The sequence below is a fragment of the Lytechinus pictus genome, chromosome 6 (genome assembly GCF_037042905.1).
Source record: "Lytechinus pictus isolate F3 Inbred chromosome 6, Lp3.0, whole genome shotgun sequence".
Classification (NCBI taxonomy): domain Eukaryota; kingdom Metazoa; phylum Echinodermata; class Echinoidea; order Temnopleuroida; family Toxopneustidae; genus Lytechinus; species Lytechinus pictus.
In genome coordinates this window covers 5,847,083-5,873,876 of record NC_087250.1, presented here as the reverse complement: position 1 = coordinate 5,873,876, position 26,794 = coordinate 5,847,083, and the positions used below count along the sequence as shown (strand labels likewise).

The 26,794-nt window shown below is 35.9% G+C and overlaps 1 protein-coding gene across 1 annotated transcript; it reads right to left on the bottom strand.

The window, feature by feature from the left end:
* Window positions 1-6,101: 6,101 nt before the first annotated feature.
* On the bottom strand, window positions 6,102-26,251 carry LOC129263511 (uncharacterized). Its single transcript, XM_064100672.1, has 7 exons — window positions 25,872-26,251; window positions 22,490-22,598; window positions 19,586-19,643; window positions 16,394-16,606; window positions 13,621-13,814; window positions 11,916-12,030; window positions 6,102-7,828 (listed from the first exon to the last, which is right to left on the bottom strand). Exons 1-7 carry the CDS (start codon window positions 26,249-26,251, stop codon window positions 7,725-7,727), a joined length of 1,173 nt encoding a protein of 390 aa, XP_063956742.1. The 3' UTR covers window positions 6,102-7,724.
* Between the last annotated feature and the right edge of the window lie 543 nt (window positions 26,252-26,794).

Below are 26,794 nucleotides of genomic sequence, written 5' to 3'. Positions count from 1 at the left end.
ATTATTACTATTATTATTATTACGTCTAGAGTAAGGACTAGGCTCCAAACCATCGATCTGGCAGCCACAGTTCATAGTGAATCTAGTCTCATTATTTCAGACCCTGCAAACCCAAGGACTGCACGTAGACTACCTCTTTGCTCAATCCACAGAGAGTATTGGCTCAATCCGACTGGTCCCGATTTGTAATCGATTTTAATAACTGCAAAATTTCTAATTTGTGGATTATTAGAAATGTTCACATTTTAAAATAAAACCCAAATTTTTTTCTCATTTTGAATTTGAAAGAAAACATTTATTGTAAAAAATGATTTCTGTAAATCAAAAATTGTCAAGTTGCATTTTATTATACTTTCAATCAAACTTTAATTTTAGACCACTAAATAAAAATTAAAAGTAAATTTATACAAGCAATAGGGCTTAACATCGGTCATTTTCACCCCGCACTAAAAAAATAACAAAAGATTGTATAAAAATTTTGTCGAAAGGAGTGCTTTGATCCTCCTTTCAAAATAACGTTAATTTAAGGGTCAAGTCTACCCCAGAAAAATGTTGATTTGATTAAATAGAGAAAAATCAAACTAGCTTAATGCTGAAAATCGGATGTAAAATAAGAAACTTATGGCATTTTAAAGTTTCGCTTATTTTTCACAAAATAGTGATATGCACAACTCAGTGAAATACAAATGAGTCAGTCGATGATGTCCATCACTCACTATTCCTTTTGTTTTTTATTGTTTGAATTATACAATATTTCATTTTTTACATATTTGACAATAATGAACAACTTGACTGAACAATATAGTATTAAACAATGCTCATTCCACATGTTCAAATAGGAATTAATCGTTGTTAAACTTGACAATGAGAAGAAAATTAGAATATTTCATGTAATAAAATACAAAAGAAATAGTGAGTGGATGATGTCATCAGTCTCCTCATTTGCATCTGACCTGGATGTGCATATAACTGTTTTGTGAAATTAAGCGAAACTTTAAAATGTCATAACTTTCTTATTTTACATCCGATTTTGATGAAATTTTCAGTGTTATGCTTGTTGGATTTTTCTCTTTTTGTTCAATTCAACTTTTTTGATGGGGTGGACTTGTCCTTTAAGTAACTACCAGGCAGGCTGGCACCATTTAAGGCGACAAAGTAAATTTTATAATCAATAAGCCGACAAATTTGTAAAATTCGGATAACAACGAAGTTATTGAATTCTAAAAATGTGCATTGTTCCGGTGTAACCGTATGGTTCTATGTATGTCTTCATGAATATTCATTAGGTGGGCTGATGATGTCATATCCCTACTTGTTCTTTTGTATTTTATCATATACAAAATTTATTCAAAATGTTTCTACCATGAAATAAAACAATTGGATTGAAAACTGATTAAGTGCGTTAGTTTTTTTATCAACCGGTGTGTTGGCTCAGTTGGTAGAGCGTCCGTCTCACAACTGGGAGGTCGGGGTTTCAAACCCCCGCCGCGTCAGACCAAAAGACGTTAAAAGATGGAAGTTGCGGCTGCCGGGCCCACGATCAATTGGGCAAAGCAAATTTTCGGAGTATTACATTTCATGTCCATTTCGAACAATAACTATATGGATTTTATTGCCGCAGCTTATTTCATCATAATAATGTGAAATAATAAAACATTTATGATTTCATGTAATAGCATAAGAAAAAGGAAAGGGGGATGTGACATCATCAGCCCACCTGATTTTGCGTTGTGAATTTTACTCTATTTATTGAAATATAAATATCTCCAGCCTAGTGCTAGTCTACAAATGTAGACCCACATCTGCAGTGTGTACCACAGCTGATTCAACGAGTCTGCATAGCAGACTAAGTCTACTGTGGCTGAAATAGCTCGCTTCGCTCGCCCTTTTAGACTGGTTTCGCAAACCAGCAGCAGCGCGCTTAGTGCGCTGAGATCCCACCTTACGAGCCATTCAGAGTCTGCATAGCAGACTATGCCAGTGCTGGGGCAAAATGGAGAATCCAATGAAAAGACCACCCAAGTGTTTATATGTTATAATATATAATATGTGACATATTGCTAAGGAAGAAAACATGTAGGCCTAATTGCTGAGGAATGAGCAAAGAAACAAGGATTCGTTCAAATGTCGGATATTTTTCCAAGCAATATTTACTCTGTCCCACATATGCCTTTTTGTGTAAGTGATCATAAATCTCGTCAGTTTTCAGCTATAAGGTCTCATGATTTCACAAGATAAGTTCTAGATCTATGATTATATGGTGACAATCTTTGACTTTAAAGCCTCCTCATGAAATAATTGTTCTCTGCAACTGCATTATTTCACCTTGTATAGTCAAGGCGAGGGATAGAACTATTGCTCAGAAAATGATAGATGATAATTATGTCTTTGTCGACGCAGCCGCAGAATGCCTCCACCCCTACATAGCAAATTTAGTAACTAGTCTCCCTGCTTCAGACTCTGAATTATGCTCTATGCAAATTGCCAAAACCAAAAGCCTGTACCTGCAGAGTAATGTCCCCTACGGCGAGTCAAAAACAGCCGTTTAAAATTGTTTGTATACCAGCTAGGTGGTTTGAATGAAAATGCATGAAACGGCTGTTTTCGACTCGCCGTACGGCCACCGTATATAAAGCAAATGTGACTGCGACATTAGAGATATCAGGGCCCCGTCTTACACAGAGTTGCGATTGATCCGACCAATCACAAGTAAGGAAAGCCAGCAAAGTCAACATCTAAAATGCATGTTTGTTCAAATAAATTTCGAGATATGAATGTACAGCGCGTCCCCCCAAAAATGTCCCTCTGATATGCGGCTAAATTACTTCAAAAAATAAAAACGATTCTCAATGAAATGTATAAAACTAGGAAGCCCATCTCATGTTCTAACGTCTATAAAAATTTCATTGGTCTTGCTTCAATGGTTTTGAATACACAGCCCATTATGTAACAGTGGTGCTTTTCAGCCCATTCCAAGTTTGCATGCATGCAGCATAGAGCTACCAGTGCACTGCTTTGTTTTCTGCACTTTCTCGCGTATCAACCCCCTTTGACCATTCTGACCAAGGAGATATCACCTCTATCTCCTTGTTCTGACCAAGGAATTCCCTGATCTGACCAGGGAAATCTCCATGATCTAACCAGGCTCATCAAATCACAACCTTGAGCAAGTTCAGAAGGGCAAAAACGGTATTTGACAGTTCAATAACGGGAGATGCACAATGATTGAGACAACAGGTCATGTCTGTTTCATGCATATTTCCAACAATACTGCATTTTTGTTTTCATTACTTTTTTTAGTTAATAACCTACTGAGGTCAAGTTAATTACAATGTAACTATTTAAAAGAAAAAAAGTCAATTTTTTCTTTGGTAAAGTTCCTTTTCGCAAAGGGTGATTAACTTAAAGTTGTGGATTCCCCCTTTTTTCAGCTTATTTTACTCATCCATCATTCACATTTTCTTTCAAGTTGGTGCATTGGTTCCCCTTATCAACCATCAATCAAACGTATTTTTTTATGTTTCTTGTTCTTCTGATCATGCACAAGTTTATGTTTTGATGAGCCTGGATATGATTCGGGAAATGTCCCTGCTCAGATCCTGGATGTAAAAATGGGGGTTAACATGCCATAGACAATAAAGAAATGCATCAATGCTGCAAACTTGGAATGGGCTAAAATGCACCACCTTTACGTAACAGAGTGTGTATTCAAAACCGCTCAAGCGCGACTAATGAAATTTTCATAGAAGTTAGATCATGAAATGAGCGTGTGTGTGTGTGTATTTGAGTTTTGTCAGACGTGTATCAATCAGATATGATTATTTACGTCTGGGACCGACCTTTAACGTCACCATCCGAAAGAGTTGTCTACTCATCAACATTTATTTGAGAATCCTACCACATTTTAGAATTAATTCAGTCCTATGTCAGAGGGACATTTTTTTGGGACGCGCTGTATATATCTATAAATTAATTGATTTCTTGACACTTTGATGTGTTCTCCTCTATTTAAAAAGGACATTTTGCAAATTTCCTGTAGAAAAAAATTTCACTGATGGATTTCCATAGAGTTACGATTGATTGGATCAATCATAACTCTTTGTAAGACGGGGCCCAAGGGAACCGCAATGGTGTTGTTATAACAGCCATGGTTTAGTTAAATATGGGTTATCTTAGACCACACTTTTATTGAGTGCCAGTTGTCAACTTATTCAACAATTAAAATTATTCTTATTCTGTTGTAAAAAAAAAATGTCGAAAATTAATTGAGTCTTGAAATGAGAAGAATGGGGGGGGGGGGGGGCTATAATATAATGAACTTTAATTCATTAATTCGTACATTGTAATAAGCAAGTTCGGAGTTCCATTCTGCGCATGATCAGATGAAGGTAATTCGTACTAAAGTGACATATATAGTGATTTAATATTCAATGAGATGAGCACCAACTTTGATTGTCTTGATTATTCATAATCTTTTGAATTTTGTTTATCATTAGATCAACATAAAACAATGCGTTCACTACGACTGGTATTTCACAATTTTCCAAGTACATTGTTATAACAACATGCTAATGCGTTCATTGCAGAAATGCAACAAATACATTCATAGAGTGTTCATTGTGTGCTATTTTAGTCACCTGGTCTATGCAATTTCTGCATCCTGCTATGTAAGGCATGCTTACATAATATCTTGCTTTGAAATCTGCCTATCATATCAAAGAAATGAAAGCTCATTTGACCAAAATTGCCTAAGAGGTAACTCCGAACTGGTCTATTGCCATTGATGGAAGAAATGTTATGAAGGGATGCAACATTCAATAGAAGAGTGTTTATTATTCTCACGGTATGAAAATACACGCAATGAACCAGCAACCCTCACCCCGGAAGTGAGTAAGTAAATAAATGAAAAAAAAAATTATAATTATTAAATAAAAAATAATAAATTGATAAATAAATAAATAAATAATAAATAAATAATAAATCAATCAATCAATCAATCGATAAATAAATTCATAAATAAATAAGTAAATGAATGAATAAATGAATAATTATATGAAAAAATGAATAAATAAACAAACGAATAAATACATAATAGAATAATTAAATAGATAACGAATAAATAAATAATTATTGTGTCCTGGAATAATATCTCCTCTCAAATGATTTAATACAATTTTTATGTGGTATATGTTTACGCTTTGATATTCAGGTTTTTTTTTTACATTGACAACTCAAAAATATAAATATATCACACTTTCAAGTTTTCTATTCTTTATTTTTTGGAAACACAACAACTATAATATGTATATCATGTTACGTATAATAAACGTTTAACTTATTACTTGTTATATTTCCAACTTATTACTTGATATTACTTAATAAGCGATAGCTCAGTCGGTAGAGCAGGGGATTCGAGTTTCAGTGACCGGGGTTCGATTCCCACTTGGTGCACTAGTGCCCTTTGCATTTGGTAAGGCAATAATCCTCATTATCAGGTCCCTCGGGGAGAACCTTAAGCCGTCGGTCTTCTGGTTGCTTGATAACAAGCACTAATGCTTTCTTAGCAATCCACGGGTCGTGTGGTCCAGTGGTTAGAGCATTGGAGTCATAATCGCAAGGTTGTGAGTTCGAATCCCTACTCTGCCATTGTCTCCACTTTGATAAAAAGGCCCGAGAGTAATATCTGTCGTCTATAAAGTCAGCCACTATGACTGATTAACCTAGACGTAAAATGTTTCCTAGGTAATTGGTTATATACTAGCTTGGCGTTTACCTGCCGAGTTCCTACGGGAGTTTCCATAAAAAGAAACAGGCAAAAAATCACCACCATTTAACTCAGTGCCACAGCTTGTAAAATAAATCATATTACGTTGTAACTCGACATAAGTTAAACAATCTTCCAAATACATATTTATAAGTGACATTATTGCTTAAATAGTACTACTATGTTTATATACCCTACTTTAGATCTGAACCCAAATTATTTACACAAAGTCATTTATTCCAAATCATTTCGAATCAATATGTCAGGCTCTGCAAGACCGAAGATAAAATTTTTATTTTCTTTAATATACACAAAATACACGTTATACCAAATGAAGTCATGAACTTGCCTTTTAATAGAGCGAACATCAACCCCGAATACCTCCCCCGAAGAAAGTACGATTTATTCACCAAAAATTCAACGATTCGTATAAATGGAACAGTATATATGGCAATTTCTGGCAAATTTCCACTGGCTGCACGTATAATGTACTACAGATATTTGTTTAAAATTATCTTAAATTGCCCCCTTTTTAAAAGGAAAATACACAATTGCATTTTACACTCTAGAAATTGGTCTCAATGTTACATTGTCGCCTCTTTTTTTCTTCATTATGGTCCTCACACTTATACTATGGTGCCATACCGGTGATTGAAAATCTTTAAAAATTTCCCCTGGTAGCCTAGTCTACAAAGTACAGACTCTGATGAAAACTTTTGTCTACAAATGGGTCTATACTCAAGACTAGTGAAGTCAAAATTGCAGGGCCCTTTTGCTGCCTTGTATACCAACTGTACACGAGGCGCTGTACCACATGGGCCCATATCATGAAACTTGTTTTAGTAGCATATTTGAAATAACTGTTAAAAGCTACTGAAATCCTTCAGTCTGATTGGTTGATAGTAAATTTGTTTTAGAAATTGACCTTACTACCTGCCGTCACAGTAAATGAAGTAGGGCAGTCTTTATTCGTTAGCCCCCCCCCCCACACACAATCACCCTTGTATAGAGAGATTTAAAGGGAAATATAATTATGACGTCACAAATAAATAACCTGAAATTCTAATACTTTCCTTAACGTTTGATGAATTTTATTTTTTCAAACTTTCATCGATATCTTTTATTGTTTCATTATGCTGTTTTTTAAGAATTTGTGACGTCATAAACGAGCAGCAGCCCCAAATGCTTTGTAATATTTAAATGTATGAATTTAAATCTTTAATATTTCTAAAGACATATTTTTGTTTCTTTTTAGAAACAGGTGTGAAATTATTTGTGTATTGATATATTGAAGGTGCAGTAAAACCCATTCTTAATTTTCTAAGGAAATTATATTTCCTTGATTATTTGCCATCGGATATGTAAAAAAAATTGCTCGCATATGACGTCACAAATCAAATACATAAAACTCTAATATTTCTCTTGTTCCTACGTTTTTGACGGATTTTTCTCAAACCTTTGGCGGTTGAAAAAGTTGAAATATTAGATGATACTGAAGTAGGGGCCGAGAGCTTACGCTATTGACCCTATTCTAAAACTATATAAGACAGGCTTTACCACCTAATAAAACATAACGAAAAAAAGCTTAGCGATCGATCGTTGGGAGATTTTTTTTATTGATTACATTGATTATTGTGTATGATCAGTCGTATAAATCAGTCCTATGATCAATCGCTGACATTTTTGTTGAGGGGCCCACGATACATCTTCTTCTTCTTCTTCTCCTTCCTTTTCTCCTTCTTAAATTCTTCTGTTTTGCAATTGACTATAATTGTTTCCACACACAGCACTATATTTTTCCCCGTCTTTCCTCCCCTTTTCTCTATAATAATTTCGATAATAATAAACTATTTCTATTTTGATCATCGATCAAAAACGTCAACAAACATTACTACTAGGATTCCGGTCGTTTTTCCGAATCGGCAAGCCTCGAGAAAATATCCTTGAGTGACGTCTGACTTCACGAATCTGACCGAATTACTCTAAAGTCGGCGCTGGATTTTTCAAGGCTAGCAATCAACACACTTGGGTCTTGGTTATCGACTGATGATATGTATAGTTGTTCTGTTGAGAGGAAACGGAAGGTTGTGAACAAAATAATACCAGTTGTGGTAAGGTCCTCAAAATAAGTTCGAACGGAATCCAATAAAATGGCCACCAGAGTGTTTGTATGTATAAATAAAAAAAATGAGTGTAAAAGCCTCTGGAAATAAATGCGTAATTACTGAGAAATTAGCAAAATAAGCACAGAATTCCATAAAATGTCGGGTATTTTTTTCCCAGTATTATTGATATACTGTCCCACATATACCTGTTTGTGTCCGTGATTATCAGCATTATCGGTTTTCCGCTAAAAGTTCATGATTTTACAATTTCTTTTACTAATTTTTTACACATCATTATACGTTCAAAGTTTTTTTTTTTTTTATAATTCTGTTTTTATTATACAAATTGAAATAAATCACAAAATTTACAAATGATTAATAGGTGATTGCAAATCACATAAACACAATTTAGTTACACAAAAAAATAACAACCATAATAATAATTAAAAAAAAACCTACCCACTTATCCTTCCCCACCCCCCCCCCCCCAAAAAAAAGGAATGTGGCAATGTGTTTGGTAAATAAAGTAGACAAAGCAATATATACAAGCTATGATTATATGAAGTGGTTTCCAAACAACTATTCATAGGATTAAAAAGCACAACTGGTTATCCAAGACGACATAATTATAGAGGTTTTTAAACGAATACTAGTAAGTATATCAAGGTGACTGAGATACAAGTTGCATGAAAAAATGGGATCTGATGTCTACAACCATATAACCAATACAGTGCAGTATTATTAAAAAATTGGACACTAAACCTGTTATACAAAATATACAGTGTTAGTTATCGTGTAACCTGCTGACATTTTTGACAACCAAGTTATAAGGTGAATCGCCACTTCTTAAAGTGAGCGGGCAACTTGTTTTTTTTCTTAGCTATCAAATATTCCAAGTCTTGTTGTTTTTTAACAAATGTTTTAAAAAGAGCAAAACTTGGAGGATTATTCTTAAATTTACATGTATGAATATAATACTTCAAAAGTAAAAAAAGGTATGAAATGAACTTATCAGTTGAGAGTCCGAACATTTTTTCAAAATTAGAACCATTTATTTGAACATTATTTTGGGAAATTTTCGTTAAAAGGGATTGCCAAATAGGAATTACCCTTTCACATTCGCAAAACAGGTGGATAATTGTTTCCTCACTTTTATCACAGAAAACACAATTGGGTGAATCCTTAGATTTAATCTTATACAAAAAATCATTTAATGCTATGGCTTTATGAAAGATCTTAAAATAGAATGATCTTAATTTAGTATCAATGGTACAAAAAAAATTTGTGTAGTGTACCTTTTCCCAATCGATAGATACTGGTATTGGTAAACGTTCATCCCAATAAGTGTATCTTTTGTCAGGTGTGTGTGATCCCCTAAATAAAATGTATGAATGTCTAGGGACTTTTTTATAACTCAACAATTTATGTACAATTGTTTCATGAACACCAATAATATCAGGGTCAAAACTCACTAACCATTCTTCCGGGATGCACTTAATTAAAAAATTATATTTCCTTCTGTCTGTTTGGGGGATTCCAAAATCTAACACAAGCTCTTCAAAGAGTTTGTGACCTAAAAGAGGAGGATTAAATAAGTCAGATAACATTAATACATTTCTCTCATGCCACATTGAATAATTAAGATACTGTTTAGATTTTGAACGAATTAATTTGTTATACCACAGGAGTTGACAACCACTCAAATCTGAAAATTTGTTACCATAAAATTCGACAGCAGCTTCCTCCCTAAATGAATACCACATTCTCAATGCTTCAGCTAATTGTATATTACCAAGACTGTTTAAAATGCTCTCAGGAGCATGAGATTTCCACAAAATTTGAATATCATGATTAAATTTTTCTAAAAAGGCTACTTCAATCTTTTTCCATGGAGCATCAAAATTCTCATCCAATAGGTGTTTTACCCAGACCATTTTTTGAGCACATGCAAAAGAAAAAGGGTCAATCATTTTAAGTCCAGCCTGAGTATAATCATTACACATTATCTTACGTTGAACTCTATCCTTGCCTCCATTCCAAATAAATTTAAAAAATAATTTATTTAATTCTTTAAAAAAGGCTCTGGGTAATTTAACAGAAAGAACAGAAAAAAGATAGATTAACTGTGGCAAAATAAGAGTTTTGACAACACAGATTCTACCAATTAGAGAAAGGTTTCTAGTTCGCCAGCAGTTTAAAGTTTGCTCCATTCTTTTTAGTTTCTCTTTATAATTTAACTCATAAATTTGTGCAACATTGAGAGATAAAACTACCCCTAAACATTTAAATTGTGAAGCCTTCCAAGAAACACCACAGTTTATGTAAGGGAAATGTTGATTACCCTTCTTAGAACCTATCCATATTGCTTCAGTTTTGCTAAAATTAATTTTGCAACCAGAAAAACGACCAAATTTCTGCAAGGTTTCAAAAAGCTCAAAAAAAGAATTATCAGAACCATTTAAAAAGCATACCGAATCATCAGCAAAAAGAGATATTTTAACATCTTCATTTTCAAGTGGGATACCTCTAATAGCATTGTTTTGTCGGACTGATATTGCCATTATCTCTATCACAAGTAAAAACAAATATGGAGAAATCGGACAACCTTGAAAAATACCTCGTTCCATAAGGACACGTTCAGTTAGAAAACCATTGTTCAAAACATAGGCATGGCGAGATGCATATAAAGTTTTAACTGCCTCAATAAAAAAATTGCTGAAATTAAACTTTTCCAATGTAAGAAATAAAAAGTTGTGAGATACACTATCAAATGCTTTCTCAATATCTAACAGTACTATAGACCCAGGAATATCTTTCATGTCAGTGTATTCAATTATGTCAAGAATCAAGCGAATATTGTGACCAATAGTCCTACCTTTCATAAAACCGGATTGATCAGTACTGATAAGATCATCTAAACATCGTTTGAGACGATTAGCTAAGCATTTAGCAATAATTTTATAATCAACTGTCAATAATGTAATTGGACGATAATTTTTTATAAGGAGAGGATCTTTGTCTTTCTTTGGAAGAAGTGTGATTATGCCATTTCTTTGTGATGGAGACAAAGTGCCATTTTGTAGTGAGAAATTCAAAGAATTAATTAACATTTCATTTATATCTGGCCAAAAAACAACATAAAATTCTGCAGGTATCCCATCAAAACCAGGTGTTTTATTTGATTTCATGGATTTAATGACATTAAAAATTTCTTGTTTTGATAGTCCAGCATCCAAAAGTTGTTTTTGATCATCAGGTAGTTGTGGAATATTGAGGTTATCAAACATATTTTCATTTATATCTTTTTCATTTATGTTCCCCTGAGCATCATCCTGGATGGAGTATAATTTACTATAAAAACTTTGAATTTCTCTTTTAATTCCAACCGGGTCAGTAATGAAATTACCATGATGATCTTTTAGCCTTGAAATATTTTTCTTATGCCAACCCCTATTCTCTAAATTACAGAAATATTTTGTACTTTTCTCTCCTTCTTCAATCCATTTTACCCTGGAACGTGTAATCAAGCCCTTTGTTTCAAAATCATAAATTTTATTCAATTTTTCTTCCATTTCTTCTAATTTAATCAACAAAGTATTGTCTGAAGATTATACGTTCAAAGTTGGATTCTCTCCTTTCATTATCATTATTTTTTTTTTCTTATCCCCATGCATGTTATGCTACGAATTGGATGTTAATGGCCAATGTCACCATTATCGCCGTCATCAGCATCAACACCTTCATCATCACCATCGTCACCATCATTATCATAATTTCCGCCATCATTATCACCACCACCATAATCATCATTATCATCACCACCGTCATCGTTATCATCACCACCGTCATCATTATCATCACCACCGTCATCATTATCATCACCACTTCCATAATCATCATCACCATCATCCTCATCATAATGATTATCACCACCACCACCATCATCGTCACCTTCATCAAAATCATCATCATCACCATCATCATCATTATCATCATCATCATCATGACCACCACCACCACCATCATCATCAATAAATTCGGTATACCTTCTGTAGTGTTTGCAGCCTCGAACACAGCATCACCTCTTGGAGCAAGACTAGTGAGGAAAAACATGTTATTCTGTGGGATCTCGCCCGGTTCCGTCATCCAGGGTGGAAAAACCTTTAATATTAAAGTACATCGAAAGATCAAGTTAGCAAGTCGAGAGACCGAACTAGTACGTCACGGGAACGAGTTAGGAAGTCAAGAAAGCAACTCAGTAAATCCTGTAAGAACAAATAGTACACTGTAAAAAATGAAGTGCTAAGTTAGCACTTACAGTGCTTGTAAAGTGACTGCACTATACGAGTGCTGATTTTCTAGTTCAAATTTAAACTAGAAAATCGGCACTCGTAGTGCAGTCACTATACAAACACTGTAAGTCCTGAATTAGCACTTCATTTTTTTACAGTGTAGTACACTGTAAAAAATATTGTGTAAAATTTTAACCAGCACGAGGGTAATTATGTGCCCTACCAATTTGGGGTAGTATTTTACCCAATGCGGGAAGCATATTGTCCAGTAAGGTTAGAATGGGAAAAATTTTCATCACACTGGATAAATCAAATGCCAATGTTGGTTGGACACATAATTACACTCATTATGCTCATGGAGCATTTTTACCCAATAATTTTTTTTAGTGTAAGTCGGGAGAACGAATCAGTAAGTCGAGAAAATGAATTAGTGAGTCTAGATCGAGTCAAAAGTTTGGAGAACGGTTAGTTAATGGAGAGAATGAGTTACTAAGTCGAGTGAACGAGTTAGTATTAAAGTCAAGAGAACGAGTAATGAAATTGAGAGAACAAGTTAAGTAAGTCAAGAGAACGAGTCAGTTGGTCGAGATAACGAGTTAGTGAGTCGAGAGAGCGAGTTAAGTAAATCGAGAGAACAAGTCAAGAGAATGAGTTGGAAAGTCGAGAGAGCAAGTTAGGTAAGTGGAGAGAACAAGTAAAGTAAGAAGAGGACGAGTCAATATAGGTCGAGATAACCATGATAACGAGTTAGTAAGTGGAGAGAACGAGTTGTTAAGTCGAAAGAACGAGTTAGAAAGTGGAGAGAATGAGTTAGGAAATTGGGAGACCAAGTTTGTAAATCGGGAGAGCCAGTTAGTAAGTCGGGAAAACGTGCTGGTAAGTCGTGAGAGCGAGTAAGTAAATCGAGAGAACGAGTTAGGAAGTCGAGAGTTATGTAAACTAAGTAACTTGAGTGAACGAGTTGTTAAGTTGTAAAACTAGTACTTCGCTGAAACGAGTTGGTGAAAAAAAAGAACGAGTTATTGATTCATGGGTCCAAGTTAAAAGTCGAAGAAATGAGTAAGGAAAATTTCAAAACATCTTATTATTATGACTTATTCGCCCCCCCCCCCGCCAAAAAAAAACAAAAAACATACAAATCGTGCAATGTAAATACAAAAATACAACTTGAATCATCAAATACAATTATCGCCTGGCATTGTAAAAAATAAGTTATTTTGATTCACTATGTAAAATGATGAAAAAAGGGGGTAAAAAATAGACCCCAAAAATTGGATGATGCCGGGTAGACTTGTAGGGCTTAACACATTTATGTAGCATGAACTGACTTTGTGTAAGGTACTCTGGCCTGATAAGTAACAAGTTTGGAAGTGGTTGTATTGAAAGCCAAAAAAAAATGGCGACCGAATGACTTAATGTTGCTCTAATCTAGTGTGAGCTCACACGAAGTAGAACTTACAACTACACCTAAAGGACCTTCGGTGTTGCCTTCGACGCACATTGGGTCGTAATCGTCGCTTCCCTGCTCGGCGTCCCTCTCGACGTTGGAGGGCGGCGTTGATGTCGAAATGGCAACTGGGATCCCCCCGTCAGGCCCGTCGCCGACCTTATTATTTTCGTCGATTCTTTTGTAACGGTTCAGAGTTAAAGTTTCTAATACAATGAAAAAAAAAAAATATGTAAAAACAAGGCAAAAGCGATTTTGTGTCTCGCCCACTTATGAAAATAACCAGAAATATTGCGATTTGCGAGGGCACGCAACAGAATTGTATCGAAACTTCACTGTGAAATGACTGGGATGGAATAACACTTGTCATAAGATCCTTGCACGTAAACTTTAATGTTGACCTGAAAATGACCTTTGACCTTACCATGTGACCTCCGACTGCAGCATAACATGCAGGTTCCCCAAGTCCATCTACCATCCAAGTTTGGTTGAAAAGCGACTTACGGTTGTGGAGATATGTGTCATTAGGTTTGTGACGGACGGACGACATTTGGATCCCTAAGTCTCGCCTTCACCTCTGGTGGGCGAGACAAAAATAGAATGTTGCTGTTACATTTGTAGGCCAGGGCTCCTTATTACAAATGTTTGCGATTAAATGCAAATATGAATAAAAGCACTGATTGGTCCCTGGTCAGTATTTCAAACCAAATGCCCGTGTAACATTGATATTGATTGGTCAGTTCATTTTTGTGAGGGCTAGTTCTAAAAAGAAAAAAAATAATTCCGACCTTTTTAATATATAAATGTAATAGATCTTGACACAATATTCAGACTATTATATACAATATTTCACTCTTTCCCTTTAATTTTTTATTTCTTTCTCCATTTTCTTTGTTAAATTTAATTTAGGGGATGGAAGATGGTCCGGAGGCCCCGTTCTCTTTCTCATCTGTACATTAATACACAGGCCTAGTAGTCGGCCCGGTTTTCAATAATACAGAAGCGTAATGAAAATTCACGGAATTTAGGAAGAACCGGGCATTCATGCAGGTTGAATTCTGCTCATTATTACACACACAAAAAAACAGATAAAAATAATCAAATGGAAGAAAATTCCAATGGGGAAGAACTGTTATCCGCGACCCAATACAACATGGACATCACTTTGATCTAATATTTGTCTGTGAAATGAAATCAATTAAAAAATTCTCTGATATTTTCTGTATTTTTTATTACAAACGGTTCTTAAAAATGCAAAACACAAAATGATTTTATAGGTCATTGATACACGTTCTGTAAAAGCTAGGGATAAAAATGAATAAACATACACTATGTATATTGGAAACAAAAATGTCAAGGGTTGTCGATTTAACTACTGGAAAGAATACAGTGTGTTCACAATGTTCACATTATGTTCATAGTGTGATCATATTGTGTTCACAGTCTGTTTAGTGTGTTCACAGTGTGCTCATAGTGTGTTCACAATGTGTTATTTGTTGTGTTCACAGTGTGTTCATAGAGTATTCATAGTGTGTTCACAGTGTGTTTTCAGTGTGTTAACAGCGTGTTCAGATTGTGTTTACAGTGTGTTCAGAGTGTGTTCATTTTGTCTTCACAGTGTGTCCACAATGTTTTCATAGTGTGTTCACATTGTGTTCACAGTCTGTTCAGTGTGTTCACAGTGTGCTCATAGTGTGCTCAAAATGTGTTATTTTTGTGTTCACAGTGTGTTCAAAGAGTATTCATAGTGTGTTCACAGTGTTTTCAATGTGTTCTCAGTGTGCTCACAGTGTGTTCTCAGTTGTTTACAGTGCAAAAGAAAGAGAGAAAAAACGAACGAAAAAAAAATGTATCAAGTATGGAAATATATACAAGAAGAGAAATTTGAAGGAGGAGAGAATGGCACAGCCTGAAAAAGAAAACAGACCGTAATGACTATCTAAAAGATTATACATATACATACATTATTTAAACATGTTTCATTATACATGTATAATTACAAAACTTACTTACATGAGTGAATGAGAACAATGTGACTGTACAGCGATAGCATTTGGCGCGCGATTTAAGGAACCTGCAGACATTACAGGCTCTGCTTTTTATGCAGGTTACTTCATATTTCACTTTTTATTAACTGCCATTATCATCATCTTCTGTATTCTGTATGTATCAAATGTATATTTATTTTGTTATTATATGTTTTGTTGTGAAGTATGAAAATAAATTCAATTCATTTCAATAACATTTCGCGCACGATTTAAGGAACATGCAGACATTACAAGCTCTGTTTTTTATGCAGGTTCCTTCATATTTCACTTTTTATTAACTGCCATTGTCATCATCTTCTCTATTCTGTATGTATCAAATGCATTTTTGTTTGTATTATGTCATTATGCTTTGTTGTGAAGTATGAAAATAAATTCAATTCATTTCAATAACATTTCGCGCACGATTTAAGGAACATGCAGACATTACAAGCTCTGTTTTTTATGCAGGTTCCTTCATATTTCACTTTTTATTAACTGCCATTGTCATCATCTTCTCTATTCTGTATGTATCAAATGTATTTTCTTTGTATTATGTCATTATGTTTTGTTGTGAAGTATGAAAATAAATTCATTTTATTTCAATTACAGGCTCCGCGTTGTTTTGTAGGTTCCTTCATATTTCACTTTTAACAACTGCCATTGTCATGATTGTCATAATCTACTGTTTGAAATGTATTTTTTGTATTATGTTATTATGCTTTGTTGTGAAATATAAAAATGAATTATTCAAAACTTACGCGGTACTGACACAAAGGTCGCCATATCGGTACCGATCTTCATGTATAGATCGTCTTCTTTGAGTATTATCTCGACGGGGGTGGAACACTCGTAGGTATACTGTGCATTAACATCGAACGCAGCCTCGGGAGGAATTATCACGAGAAAAGGAAACGTCCTGATGTGCTTGTCGAACTTATGGGTGAAGAGCTCCTTGACGATCGGTCTATTGCCTGGAAATTTAAAATAAAAACAAATCATCTTTATTACGTTCACCTACAAAACGCCGTTTAGAATTCTAAGCACGTTGTGTAAAGCCCAACACTCTATCAAGTTGTTTAATTAATTTTGTCCACAATTGATTAAACTCTTTGAAATGGTTTAAACATTTTGAAACAACTTGTTTGAAACTTTGAACAATAGTTGATAGATACGGTTTAAACAACGGGCTAAAAATTAGAAACAAAATTAAAAACTTGTTAAAGATGGGGGCCTTGTAATCTAGTGATCTGGGCGTAGCATGATAGAAACCTATCCAGTAACGGCCTTCTCCAGACTTGACCATAAATATATATATATAATACAAAAATACCACTAAAAATACATTTACACGATTCACACATATATATATATATATATATATATACAGTGCGTCCCAGAAAAAAACGAAACCGAGATTTAGCGATGATTTATAATAACTTAATCACAAGTAGAATAGACAAATGACCTACCAATGTAAAGCTTAGAATCTCATCTTTCATCTGATATTACTTAGATTATTCCTCATTCACGCATGAGTGAGCACAAACAATTTGAAGAAAGGATACCAAAAACTAATTTGGCGGGGGGTATCTGAATTTTTAAAAGGAAATCACATGCCTAAAAAGTTCAATATCTGCTCTTTAATTTGATACCTTAATCACCAAAAATGGTCAAGAAGTAAAAAAGTAACGTTCCCTCGAAACAATGCTTGTATTTCCATAATTTCATTAAATAAACGTGTTTTCACCGGTTTCCCACAGAAGCTATCGCATGGTTAACAAAAGACTTGATGCATGGCTGATCGTCAACAAAACGGAGTGTCGAGTGAGTTTGAACGCTAGCCTGTTAAACCTCTTCATTTTATGAAATTATTGAAATTCAACCCTTATTTCAAATAACCAGAACTTTCTTATTTCTTGACCATTTTCTGTAATTGAGGTATCAAATTGAAGAGCAGATATTGAACTTTTTAGAAATGTGGTTTTCTTTTTTAAACCAAGATACAGCCCGCCAAATGACTTTTTGGTATCCCCTCTTCAGATTGTTTTTGATCACTCATGCGTGAATGAGAAATAATCTAAGTAATTTTAGATGAAAGAGGAGATTCTAAGCTTTACAATGATAGGTCACTTGTCTATTGTATTTGTGATTAAATTATGATAAATCATCGATAAATCTCGGTTTCGTTTTTTGTGGGACGCACTGTATATATATAATAAGATGAGGCGAGGCCAACTCAACAGATGACGCAGGACAAATAATGGTGTCCTGCGTCATCTGTTGAGTTGGCCTCGCCTCATCTCATTATGTTTAATATTCACAACTCAACAGCGATTGGTAGAAGTAAACTTATCATCACACTATATATATATATATAATTATATATTAATATAAAAAATACCACCAAAACTACATTTACACGAGATCATAAAAGCTGAAAAACATGATAATAGGCATCATGCAAAATAAAGAGAATTATTACTTGGAAATAAGTCGGTTTATAATTTCGGATATAAGGGGATGTTCAGTGATCAGCCATGCACGGATAAAGAAAATCATTTTTTTTTCTGATAGAGAAAACCTCTAGAGCACATCTAAATTATAATACTTCATATTTTCTTTTAAAACTTTTCCATAAACGTAACTTTTTTCTATCAACGCACCCTGTAGTTCATGAAAATATTAAGAAGTGAATTGCATCGATATCAAAAAGCTGGATAGACCACAACACGCTCTTTTTAAAGGTGCACGGTCCCCGGATTCAGATGGGGCTATTTGACATACGTACGCACTGCGGACGGTACCAGCTGTCCATTGACACCAACGTTATCATGGTTAAAGGACAAGTCCACCCTAACAAAAAATTGATTTGAATAGAAAGAGAACAATCCAACAAGCATAACACTGAAAATTTCGTCAAAATCGGATGTAAAATAAAAAAGCTATGACATCTTAAAATTTTGCCTAATTTCACATAACAGTTATACACACATCCTGGTCGGTATGCAAATGGGGAGACAGATGACGTCATCCACTCACTATTTCTTTCGTCTGATTTGAGTTGTGCATATCACTGTTTTGTGAAAATAAGTAAAACTTTAAAGTGTCATAACTTTCTTATTTTACATCCGATTTTGATGAAATTTTCAGCGTTTTGCTAGTTTGATTTTTTCTCTATTAATTCATATCAACATTTTTCTAGGGTGGACTTGACCTTTAATTAAGATGCCATGTTCCGAATGCCCGAGCCCTGACGATTCTCAGTTCGCGCTTGCTTCGGCTACTGTTCGAAGATCCTTGCAGGTTGGTTCTGCCTCCTTCTACTGTGTGACGTGACGTCAGCAGATCATTGGACCAATGCCGATGTAGCAAAAAGCAGCAAAGCGTATACTGTGTACTGTGAATGTCTACACGTGCTGCATGACTGTCTGATGATTGACATCTGCATCCAAATCACGTCGATGATTTTCGTAATCATGGAGATGGCGGCGAGTACAAACCGTCCAACAGTGCCGGAGACCGTGCTCCTTTAATGCTAATAAAAGTACTCAAAATGGGAACACGCCATTTACTCCTGCGACAATTACTCCGGGCCTAATTTCGCCTATGATGTAGGTTAGAATTAGGGTTGTAATGGGGTTTTATGTTAGTTCTAGGGTAGGGTATAGTGTTAAACCAAGTTTATCATTCGATTAGTGTGTGGAATTTACAGCTGAGCAATAGTCGCCGGAGCAAATATCATGGAACTTCAAAAAGATCAAGAGAGCACAAAGTTCCACACTTTTTTTTCTTTGGCGTGTCCGTTTTGTTTCTTATGCGATGGTATGGCCCCATGTACTGTAAATTGTGTAGTGGAGTACTTTTCGTATGGCTTCGTGGTCGTGCGTGCGGCAGCGTATGCAGCGAGCCCCATCCAGCTATTTGATATCGATGGTAACGTCATGTTGTACCTTCTTCGTCTAGATGAAAAGCAAACAGCCACGTTTCATTTCCGTTCCGCTCAACCACCTGACCATGAAAATAAGAGTAAAAGGAAACAAAACAGAAGAGTCAAAATGACATGAAAGTAACCCCATTGGGACAAGGATTAGCCAAATAGAAAAAAAGGTCTAAAGGTCTGATGAACATATTAGGATATGTAGTCAAAATGAAATGAAAGTAACTCCATTGACACGAGGATTAGCGAAATAAAAACATAATCAAAAAAGGTCTGTATGAACATATTAGGATATGTAGTCAAAATGAAATGAAAGTAACCCCATTGGGACAAGGATTAGCCAAATAGAAAAAAGGTCTTAAGGTCTGATGAACATATTAGGATATGTAGTCAAAATGAAATGAAAGTAACTCCATTGACACGAGGATTAGCGAAATAAAAAAATAATAAAAAAGGTCTGTCTGAACATATTAGGATATGTAGTCAAAATGAAATAAAGTAACTCCATTGACACGAGGATTAGCGAAATAAAAAAAAATAATAAAAAGGTCTGTCTGAACATATTAGGATATGTAGTCAAAATGAAATGAAAGTAACTTCATTGACACGAGGATTAGCGAAATAAAAAAATAATAAAAAGAGGTCTGTCTGAACATATTAGGATATGTAGTCAAAATGAAATAAAGTAACTCCATTGACACGAGGATTAGCGAAATATAAAAATAATTTTAAAAAAGGTATGTATGAACATACTAGGATATGTAGTCAAAATGAAATGAAAGTAACTCCATTGACACGAGGATTAGCGAAATAAAAACATAATTAAAAAAGGTCTGTATGAACATATTAGGATATGTAGTCAAAATGAAATGAAAGTAACTCCATTGACACGAGGATTAGCGAAATAAAAAATAATAATAAAAAAGGTCTGTCTGAACATATTAGGATATGTAGTCAAAATGAAATGAAAGTAACTTCATTGACACGAGGATTAGCGAAATATAAAAATAATTTAAAAAAAGGTATGTATGAACATACTAGGATATGTAGTCAAAATGAAATGAAAGTAACTCCATTGACACGAGGATTAGCGAAATAAAAACATAATTAAAAAAGGTCTGTATGAACATATTAGGATATGTAGTCAAAATGAAATGAAAGTAACTCCATTGACACGAGGATTAGCGAAATAAAAAATAATAATAAAAAAGGTCTGTCTGAACATATTAGGATATGTAGTCAAAATGAAATGAAAGTAACTTCATTGACACGAGGATTAGCGAAATAAAAAAATAATAAAAAGAGGTCTGTCTGAACATATTAGGATATGTAGTCAAAATGAAATGAAAGTAACTCCATTGGGACAAGGATTAGCCAAATAGAAAAAAAGGTCTAAAGGTCTGTATGAACATATTAGGATATGTAGTCAAAATGAAATGAAAGTAACTCAATTGACACGAGGATTAGCGAAATAAAAAACAAATTCTAGAGGTCTGTCTGAACATATTAGGATTTGTAGTCAAAATGAAATGAAAGTAACTCCATTGACACGAGGATTAGCGAAATAAAAAAACAAATTCTAAAGGTCTGTATGAACATAATTGGGGTAGTGTAGTCAAAATAACAAGGAAATTTCACCCCGTCCTCATAGTGGTTTTAGATTTAGTAAAACAAAAATGAATTAGAGAAAAATAATTGATAGAAATCCATAAAGGAATAACATAATTTTTTTCTTCAAAATGTATTTCTCTAACGATTTGCATGCAAGTACCTAACCCAGGGAGCTCCCGCCCGCACAGCGGGCGGGAGCCCAGGGGCTTACCGTGTATTTGACCATACTCACGGGACAAGGGTGATTTATGGTCTAAATATTTCTCCAAATGAATTGTGAAAACAGAAATTATGCACTTACCACGATTATATGGATGAATGTCTAACGAGTGGCAGTTTCCTGACATCTGGGCACAAACTGGAACCTCAAAAAAAATGAAAAGTTCTCTCCTTTTACCACAGTCTCGATCGGCCATTTTGTTACGATTCATGTGCCCAGATGTCAGGAAACTGCCACTCGTTAGACCTTCATCAATATAATCGTGGTAAGTGCATAATTTCTGTTTTCACAATTCATTTGGAGAAATATTTAGACCATAAATCACCCTTGTCCCGTGAGTATGGTCAAATACACGGTAAGCCCCTGGGCTCCCGCCCGCTGCGCGGACGGGAGCTCCCTGGGTTAGCAAGTACCAAGCTTAATTCTCCATAGAACTATGCAATGTGGCGGGAATTCTAGCTTCTATTCCGTTTTCATGGTTTCATAGTAGCTTCAAACATTCCCTAAATACAGGCATGTGTCGTGTGATCTAATGGCCGTACTCAGATTTTTTTTTCAGATCAGATCAGATTTTTTTTCAGATTAGACGCGTGAAAATTGTTGAAGAATTTCAAAGCAAGGAAGCGAGACGTACGAGCTTGTCATATAGGATTTAGTGGACACTGATAAATTTTGTGAAAGTTATCAGAAAAAATGTAAGTTCTTGCTGAGTACGCGTACGGCCATGCGTGTCATAAAATATTGAACTGCCCGATTTTTTGTTTCATTTTTCTGGGTAAATTCTAATCTATTGCACTTTATATCACCTGGGACCGATTTCACAAAAATTTGCTATGATAGCAACTCTTTTGATGGAATGTCAACTTTCATTGGGAGAGCAAGTCAGGCAGCAGAATATTCATTGCTGTAATGGTAGTAGTTGACATTCCAGAAAGAGTTGCTATCATAGCAACTTTTTATGTACTGGATGCCTGGAGTAGCTGATCCGCCTGATCGTATGTATTTTTTTTATTTAAAAAATAACCCTTTTAATAATGAAATTGAGGATTAAGGATTCAAGAAGTTAAAAGGTAAATCAAATATTACCAAGCATATGTTGGGTCCAATGTCCGTAAGACACTCCAGAATCGCCAGAGGATTCGAATTGGTCAAACCTGAGGTTAGATTGTTGATGGTTAAAAGGACGTCACGGTTTCTGTATGAACACGGTAGAAGTAAAGGCGACCGCACACCTTACGATTGGTCTACGACCCGATTTCAGAATAAAATGTAGTAGAATTTGATGCTATTGAGACTTGGAATATCTTACTGTGTAATGTTCTAAATCATCGTACGAATACCTGTGTTCAAATCTGTGACTGTGCTATCATCCTTCTTAGAATAAAAGCGAATTTAATATCTAGTCGTAATGACGTCATAGCAGTCGTACGATTGCCTACGATTTGAAATTTGGCCTTTACTCTGAAATAATGGCTTGTAATCTTTCAAAATGGTTATATAAAGCCCCTTTCACAATTGACGTACGACCATTTGCGACCTTTTGGTCGTGCGACAGGCTGCAACAGGCATCAATCGCTAGTCATCTCATAAGATCGCACAGAGGCTTTCACAGTTGCAACAGCTGTCGTACAACAAAAACAACCAGTAAACCCCGTTGCACGAGTAAGTCGCATATGCTCTTATTGTACTCGTGCGATCACATGCGAGTGTTGCACGAGGGATTGCGAGTGGAACGGTCGCATACATGCGAATGAAACGGTAGTGCAATGTTGTAAGCCGTTGCGATCGGTCTTGCAACAGTCTTATGGCCCATATTATTATCACAACCAGTCGCAAGACAGGTCTCTGTACATGTAGGTCGCTTGCATATGTGCAAGTGTTGCACGACCTCCAGTCAAGTAAATGCGACTACTTAGTTGTGCCACCTCTCGCACCAAGTCGTACAACGTTGAACAACACTCGCACGATGATCGCCCGACCGATGGTATGACCCCGGGTACGGCCTGATGCGAGTGAATCGATCGTGTTTGATCGCGTTCGGATTTTGAACATGTTCAAAGTTCAGATGTGACCAGTCACGACCACCTCGAGTTCGTGCGACCGTCTACAACGACTGCGAGTGCTCGCAAGACACCAAGAGATCGATCGTGCAACAACAAGAAAAAACTGTTGCAGGCGGTCGTAAACTGGTCGGACGTCAATTGTGAAAGGGGCTGAACGGTCGCATACATGCGAATGCAACGGTAGTGGAATGTAGTAAGCCGTAATTTCGATCGGTCTTGCAACAGTCTCATATTATCGCACCCAGTCGCAAGACTGGTCTCTGTAGGTCTCCAGCACATGTGCAAGTGTTGTACGACCTCCAGTCGACTAAATGCGACTATACTTAGTTGTGCCACCTCTCGCATCAAGTCGTACAACGTTGAACAACACTCACACGATGATCGCCCGACCGATGGTACGACCTGTTGCGAGTGAATCAATCGTATTTGATCGCGTTTGGATTTTGAACATGTTCAAAGTTCAGATGCGACCAGTCACGATCACCTCCGACCACCTCGAGTTTGTGCGATCGTCTACAACGACTGCGAGTGCTCGCAAGACACCAAGGGTTCGATCGTGCAACAACAAGAAAAAACTGTTGCAGGTGGTCGTAAACAGGTCGTACGTCAATTGTGAAAGGGGCTTTAGTATTCTTTCAATCAATTTTAACCTCAAATAAAATGATATGTTCCATTCAATTTTTCAGAAAATATTAGCAAAATGCGATTTGTTCCAAAATCGGATCGCGAACAGTCGTAACGTGTGCGGTGGCCTTAAGATTAGAAGTTTTACGAGATCGGGTGGATACCGGGGTGGATAGCCCGGTGGATAGACTCTTGTTATCATCGGGGTAATATAGGAGCGCCTTGAGCACCTAGCAAGATGGATACGTGCGCTATACAAATCCTATATTATTAGATAGATAGATAGATAAATAAATGGTTTATTATTAAAAAATCAAGACATCATCGCGGCTAAGGCCGAATTGCGATGTATTCACAAGGTAATAAAGACACAAAAAATATTCAAACAATAACACAGATAATTACAAAATAAATAATACGGATAAAGTATGGTATTGAAACTAATAATATTATTATCATTATTGTTATTATTATCATTATTATCATTATCAAGTATCTCTTAAATCATCTAATTTTGGAAATTTATATATGTTTGAATACTATGAGGTGGATCAATATCAGGGCCCTGGGACGATTTTTTCTTTAACAGGGGGTGCTGGTTTAAAGATAAATTCCAGTTTTGGTAACGATCTAAAAATGACTTTTTACAGAATCTAATATAATGACCACCTAAGTGTCTGTTTGTATGAATAAAAAATATGTGCCAAAGGATTCTGGAAGAAATTGTGTAATTGCTGAGAAATAAGCAAAATAAGCGCGGATTCGGTCACTTCCGTCGGGTCTTTATTTTAGCAATAATAATACACTGTCCCACGTGTGCCTATCTGTGTTGGTGATCTTCAGTGTGAACATTTTTCAGCGTAGATTTCAAGATTTCACAAAGTTCAGTTTATGTAACTGTACCAGATCTAGATCCTCGATGATATACTGACAATTAAGCCTTGCTTTACAGACTTTCTCATGAAATCAGTGTTTACTGCAAATACTGGAATTTCTCTTTAAATTTGGCAAGCAAAAAAAAAGGTATCGCTACATGAAGGCCTGAAGGGGATTTTGGTTCAGGAGAAATTTCACTGGAAAAAAATAGAGAAAAAGAAAAGGGGGTTTCGTTCCAAAATGAAGGTGATTGTGGTTAAATATCTTCTATTTAGCATACTGATTTCCAGGGGTGCTGCCTACATACACAATTAAAATGTTGGGCGACATACTAGTAATGCCCCCTGTGTTGGGTAATATAGATTGGTAATATATATATATTTCAGTTCTTGTCACTGTGAGCTTTATTGTATCCCTGAAGAAGACGTATGTTTAACGTCGAAAATTTGGAATTCAAAATAAACTGTTGGAACTAAGTACAATGCATTACCACTTTGCCTCATTAATATTATCTATGTCCAACACGCGGAATGTAATATCGTCATATATATACTGTATATATATATATATATATATATATATAAATCAAAGAGTTCTGCGTCGGCGTCATAATGTAGAAACAAATGAAGACTTAATAGAAACGCCGTGAGGAGACATAATCTTCCAAATTTTCGGTCATAGACCTTCTTCAGGGATGAATTTATTAAATCCAAAACAGGTTGCATCATTTGGCATTTTGGTGATGATACCAACGCGCAATAAATACAATGCGCAACAACGTAACGCGACAGGTGCATTGTTAGAAGATATTGTGACGTGATGAGTAAAGTCCAGGCAACTATTATGACGTAGAGTAAAAACGGCAAAAGAGTCTATCGATTCATCGGTAAAAAAGAAAAGTTCACTTGGTCTCAGGTATTGGGAAGGCGCGGAAAGACACATTCATTCCGTGGGGGGCGAGGGTCCCGAGACTGTAGATCAGCTTCTCTTCTTTGAGTTTGCGATCCGTCTCACGGTCGCAAGAGATGGCAACGCATACCTGTAGATCGTTGATGAAATGTCCAGGTTGGTTGAAATGCGTTGCAACTGGAAGGCTAGGTGTGTTAAGTCGGATCGAACGTAGGTGCTCTGTTACTCTGTCTGCCAGACGTCGTTTTGTCTCTCCAACATAAAGCTTAGAGCAGCGAGAGCATCGTATAGCAAATACGACGTTTCTGGTGGTGCACTTGAAGGAGGCCTTGACGCGCCAAGTTCTTCTGGGTCCTTGGATGACGTCTCCCCTCATGACGTAGGGACATATATTGCATCTCGGCCTGCCGCATTTAGATGTGCCAGGTGCATCTGCGGGTTGATTAGGTGGCAATTTGGAACGAACGAGATGGTCACGCAGAGAACAGTCTTTCCGATATGCCAGAAGTACGGGGTTGTCATCAAAGATCTCCTTGCAAGAAGGAGATGACAGGAACAGCTTGGCGTTGTTTTGATAGATCTTGTAATGAGTGCAGACGTGGGATGATAAGTCATCACTAGTGAAACTCGACGACTCTTGTTGTTGTTTATCTTCCCAGTCAAAGCTTCGTCCTGCGAGATCAAACTAGATCTTTGAATGGAGTGTTGAATGAGCTCCTGAGGGTAGCCTCTCTTCACGAAGAAATCACCCATCTCGGCAGCCCGTTGTTCAAAACAAGCATCATCGCTGCAAATTCTACGTAGCCTGGTCATCTGGGAGTAGGGGATCGCCTTCTTACAAGCCGCTGGATGGGAGGAGTCATATTTCAAGTAGGAGTGAGAAGAAGTAGGTTTGTAGAAGACATCAGTTGAAAGACCT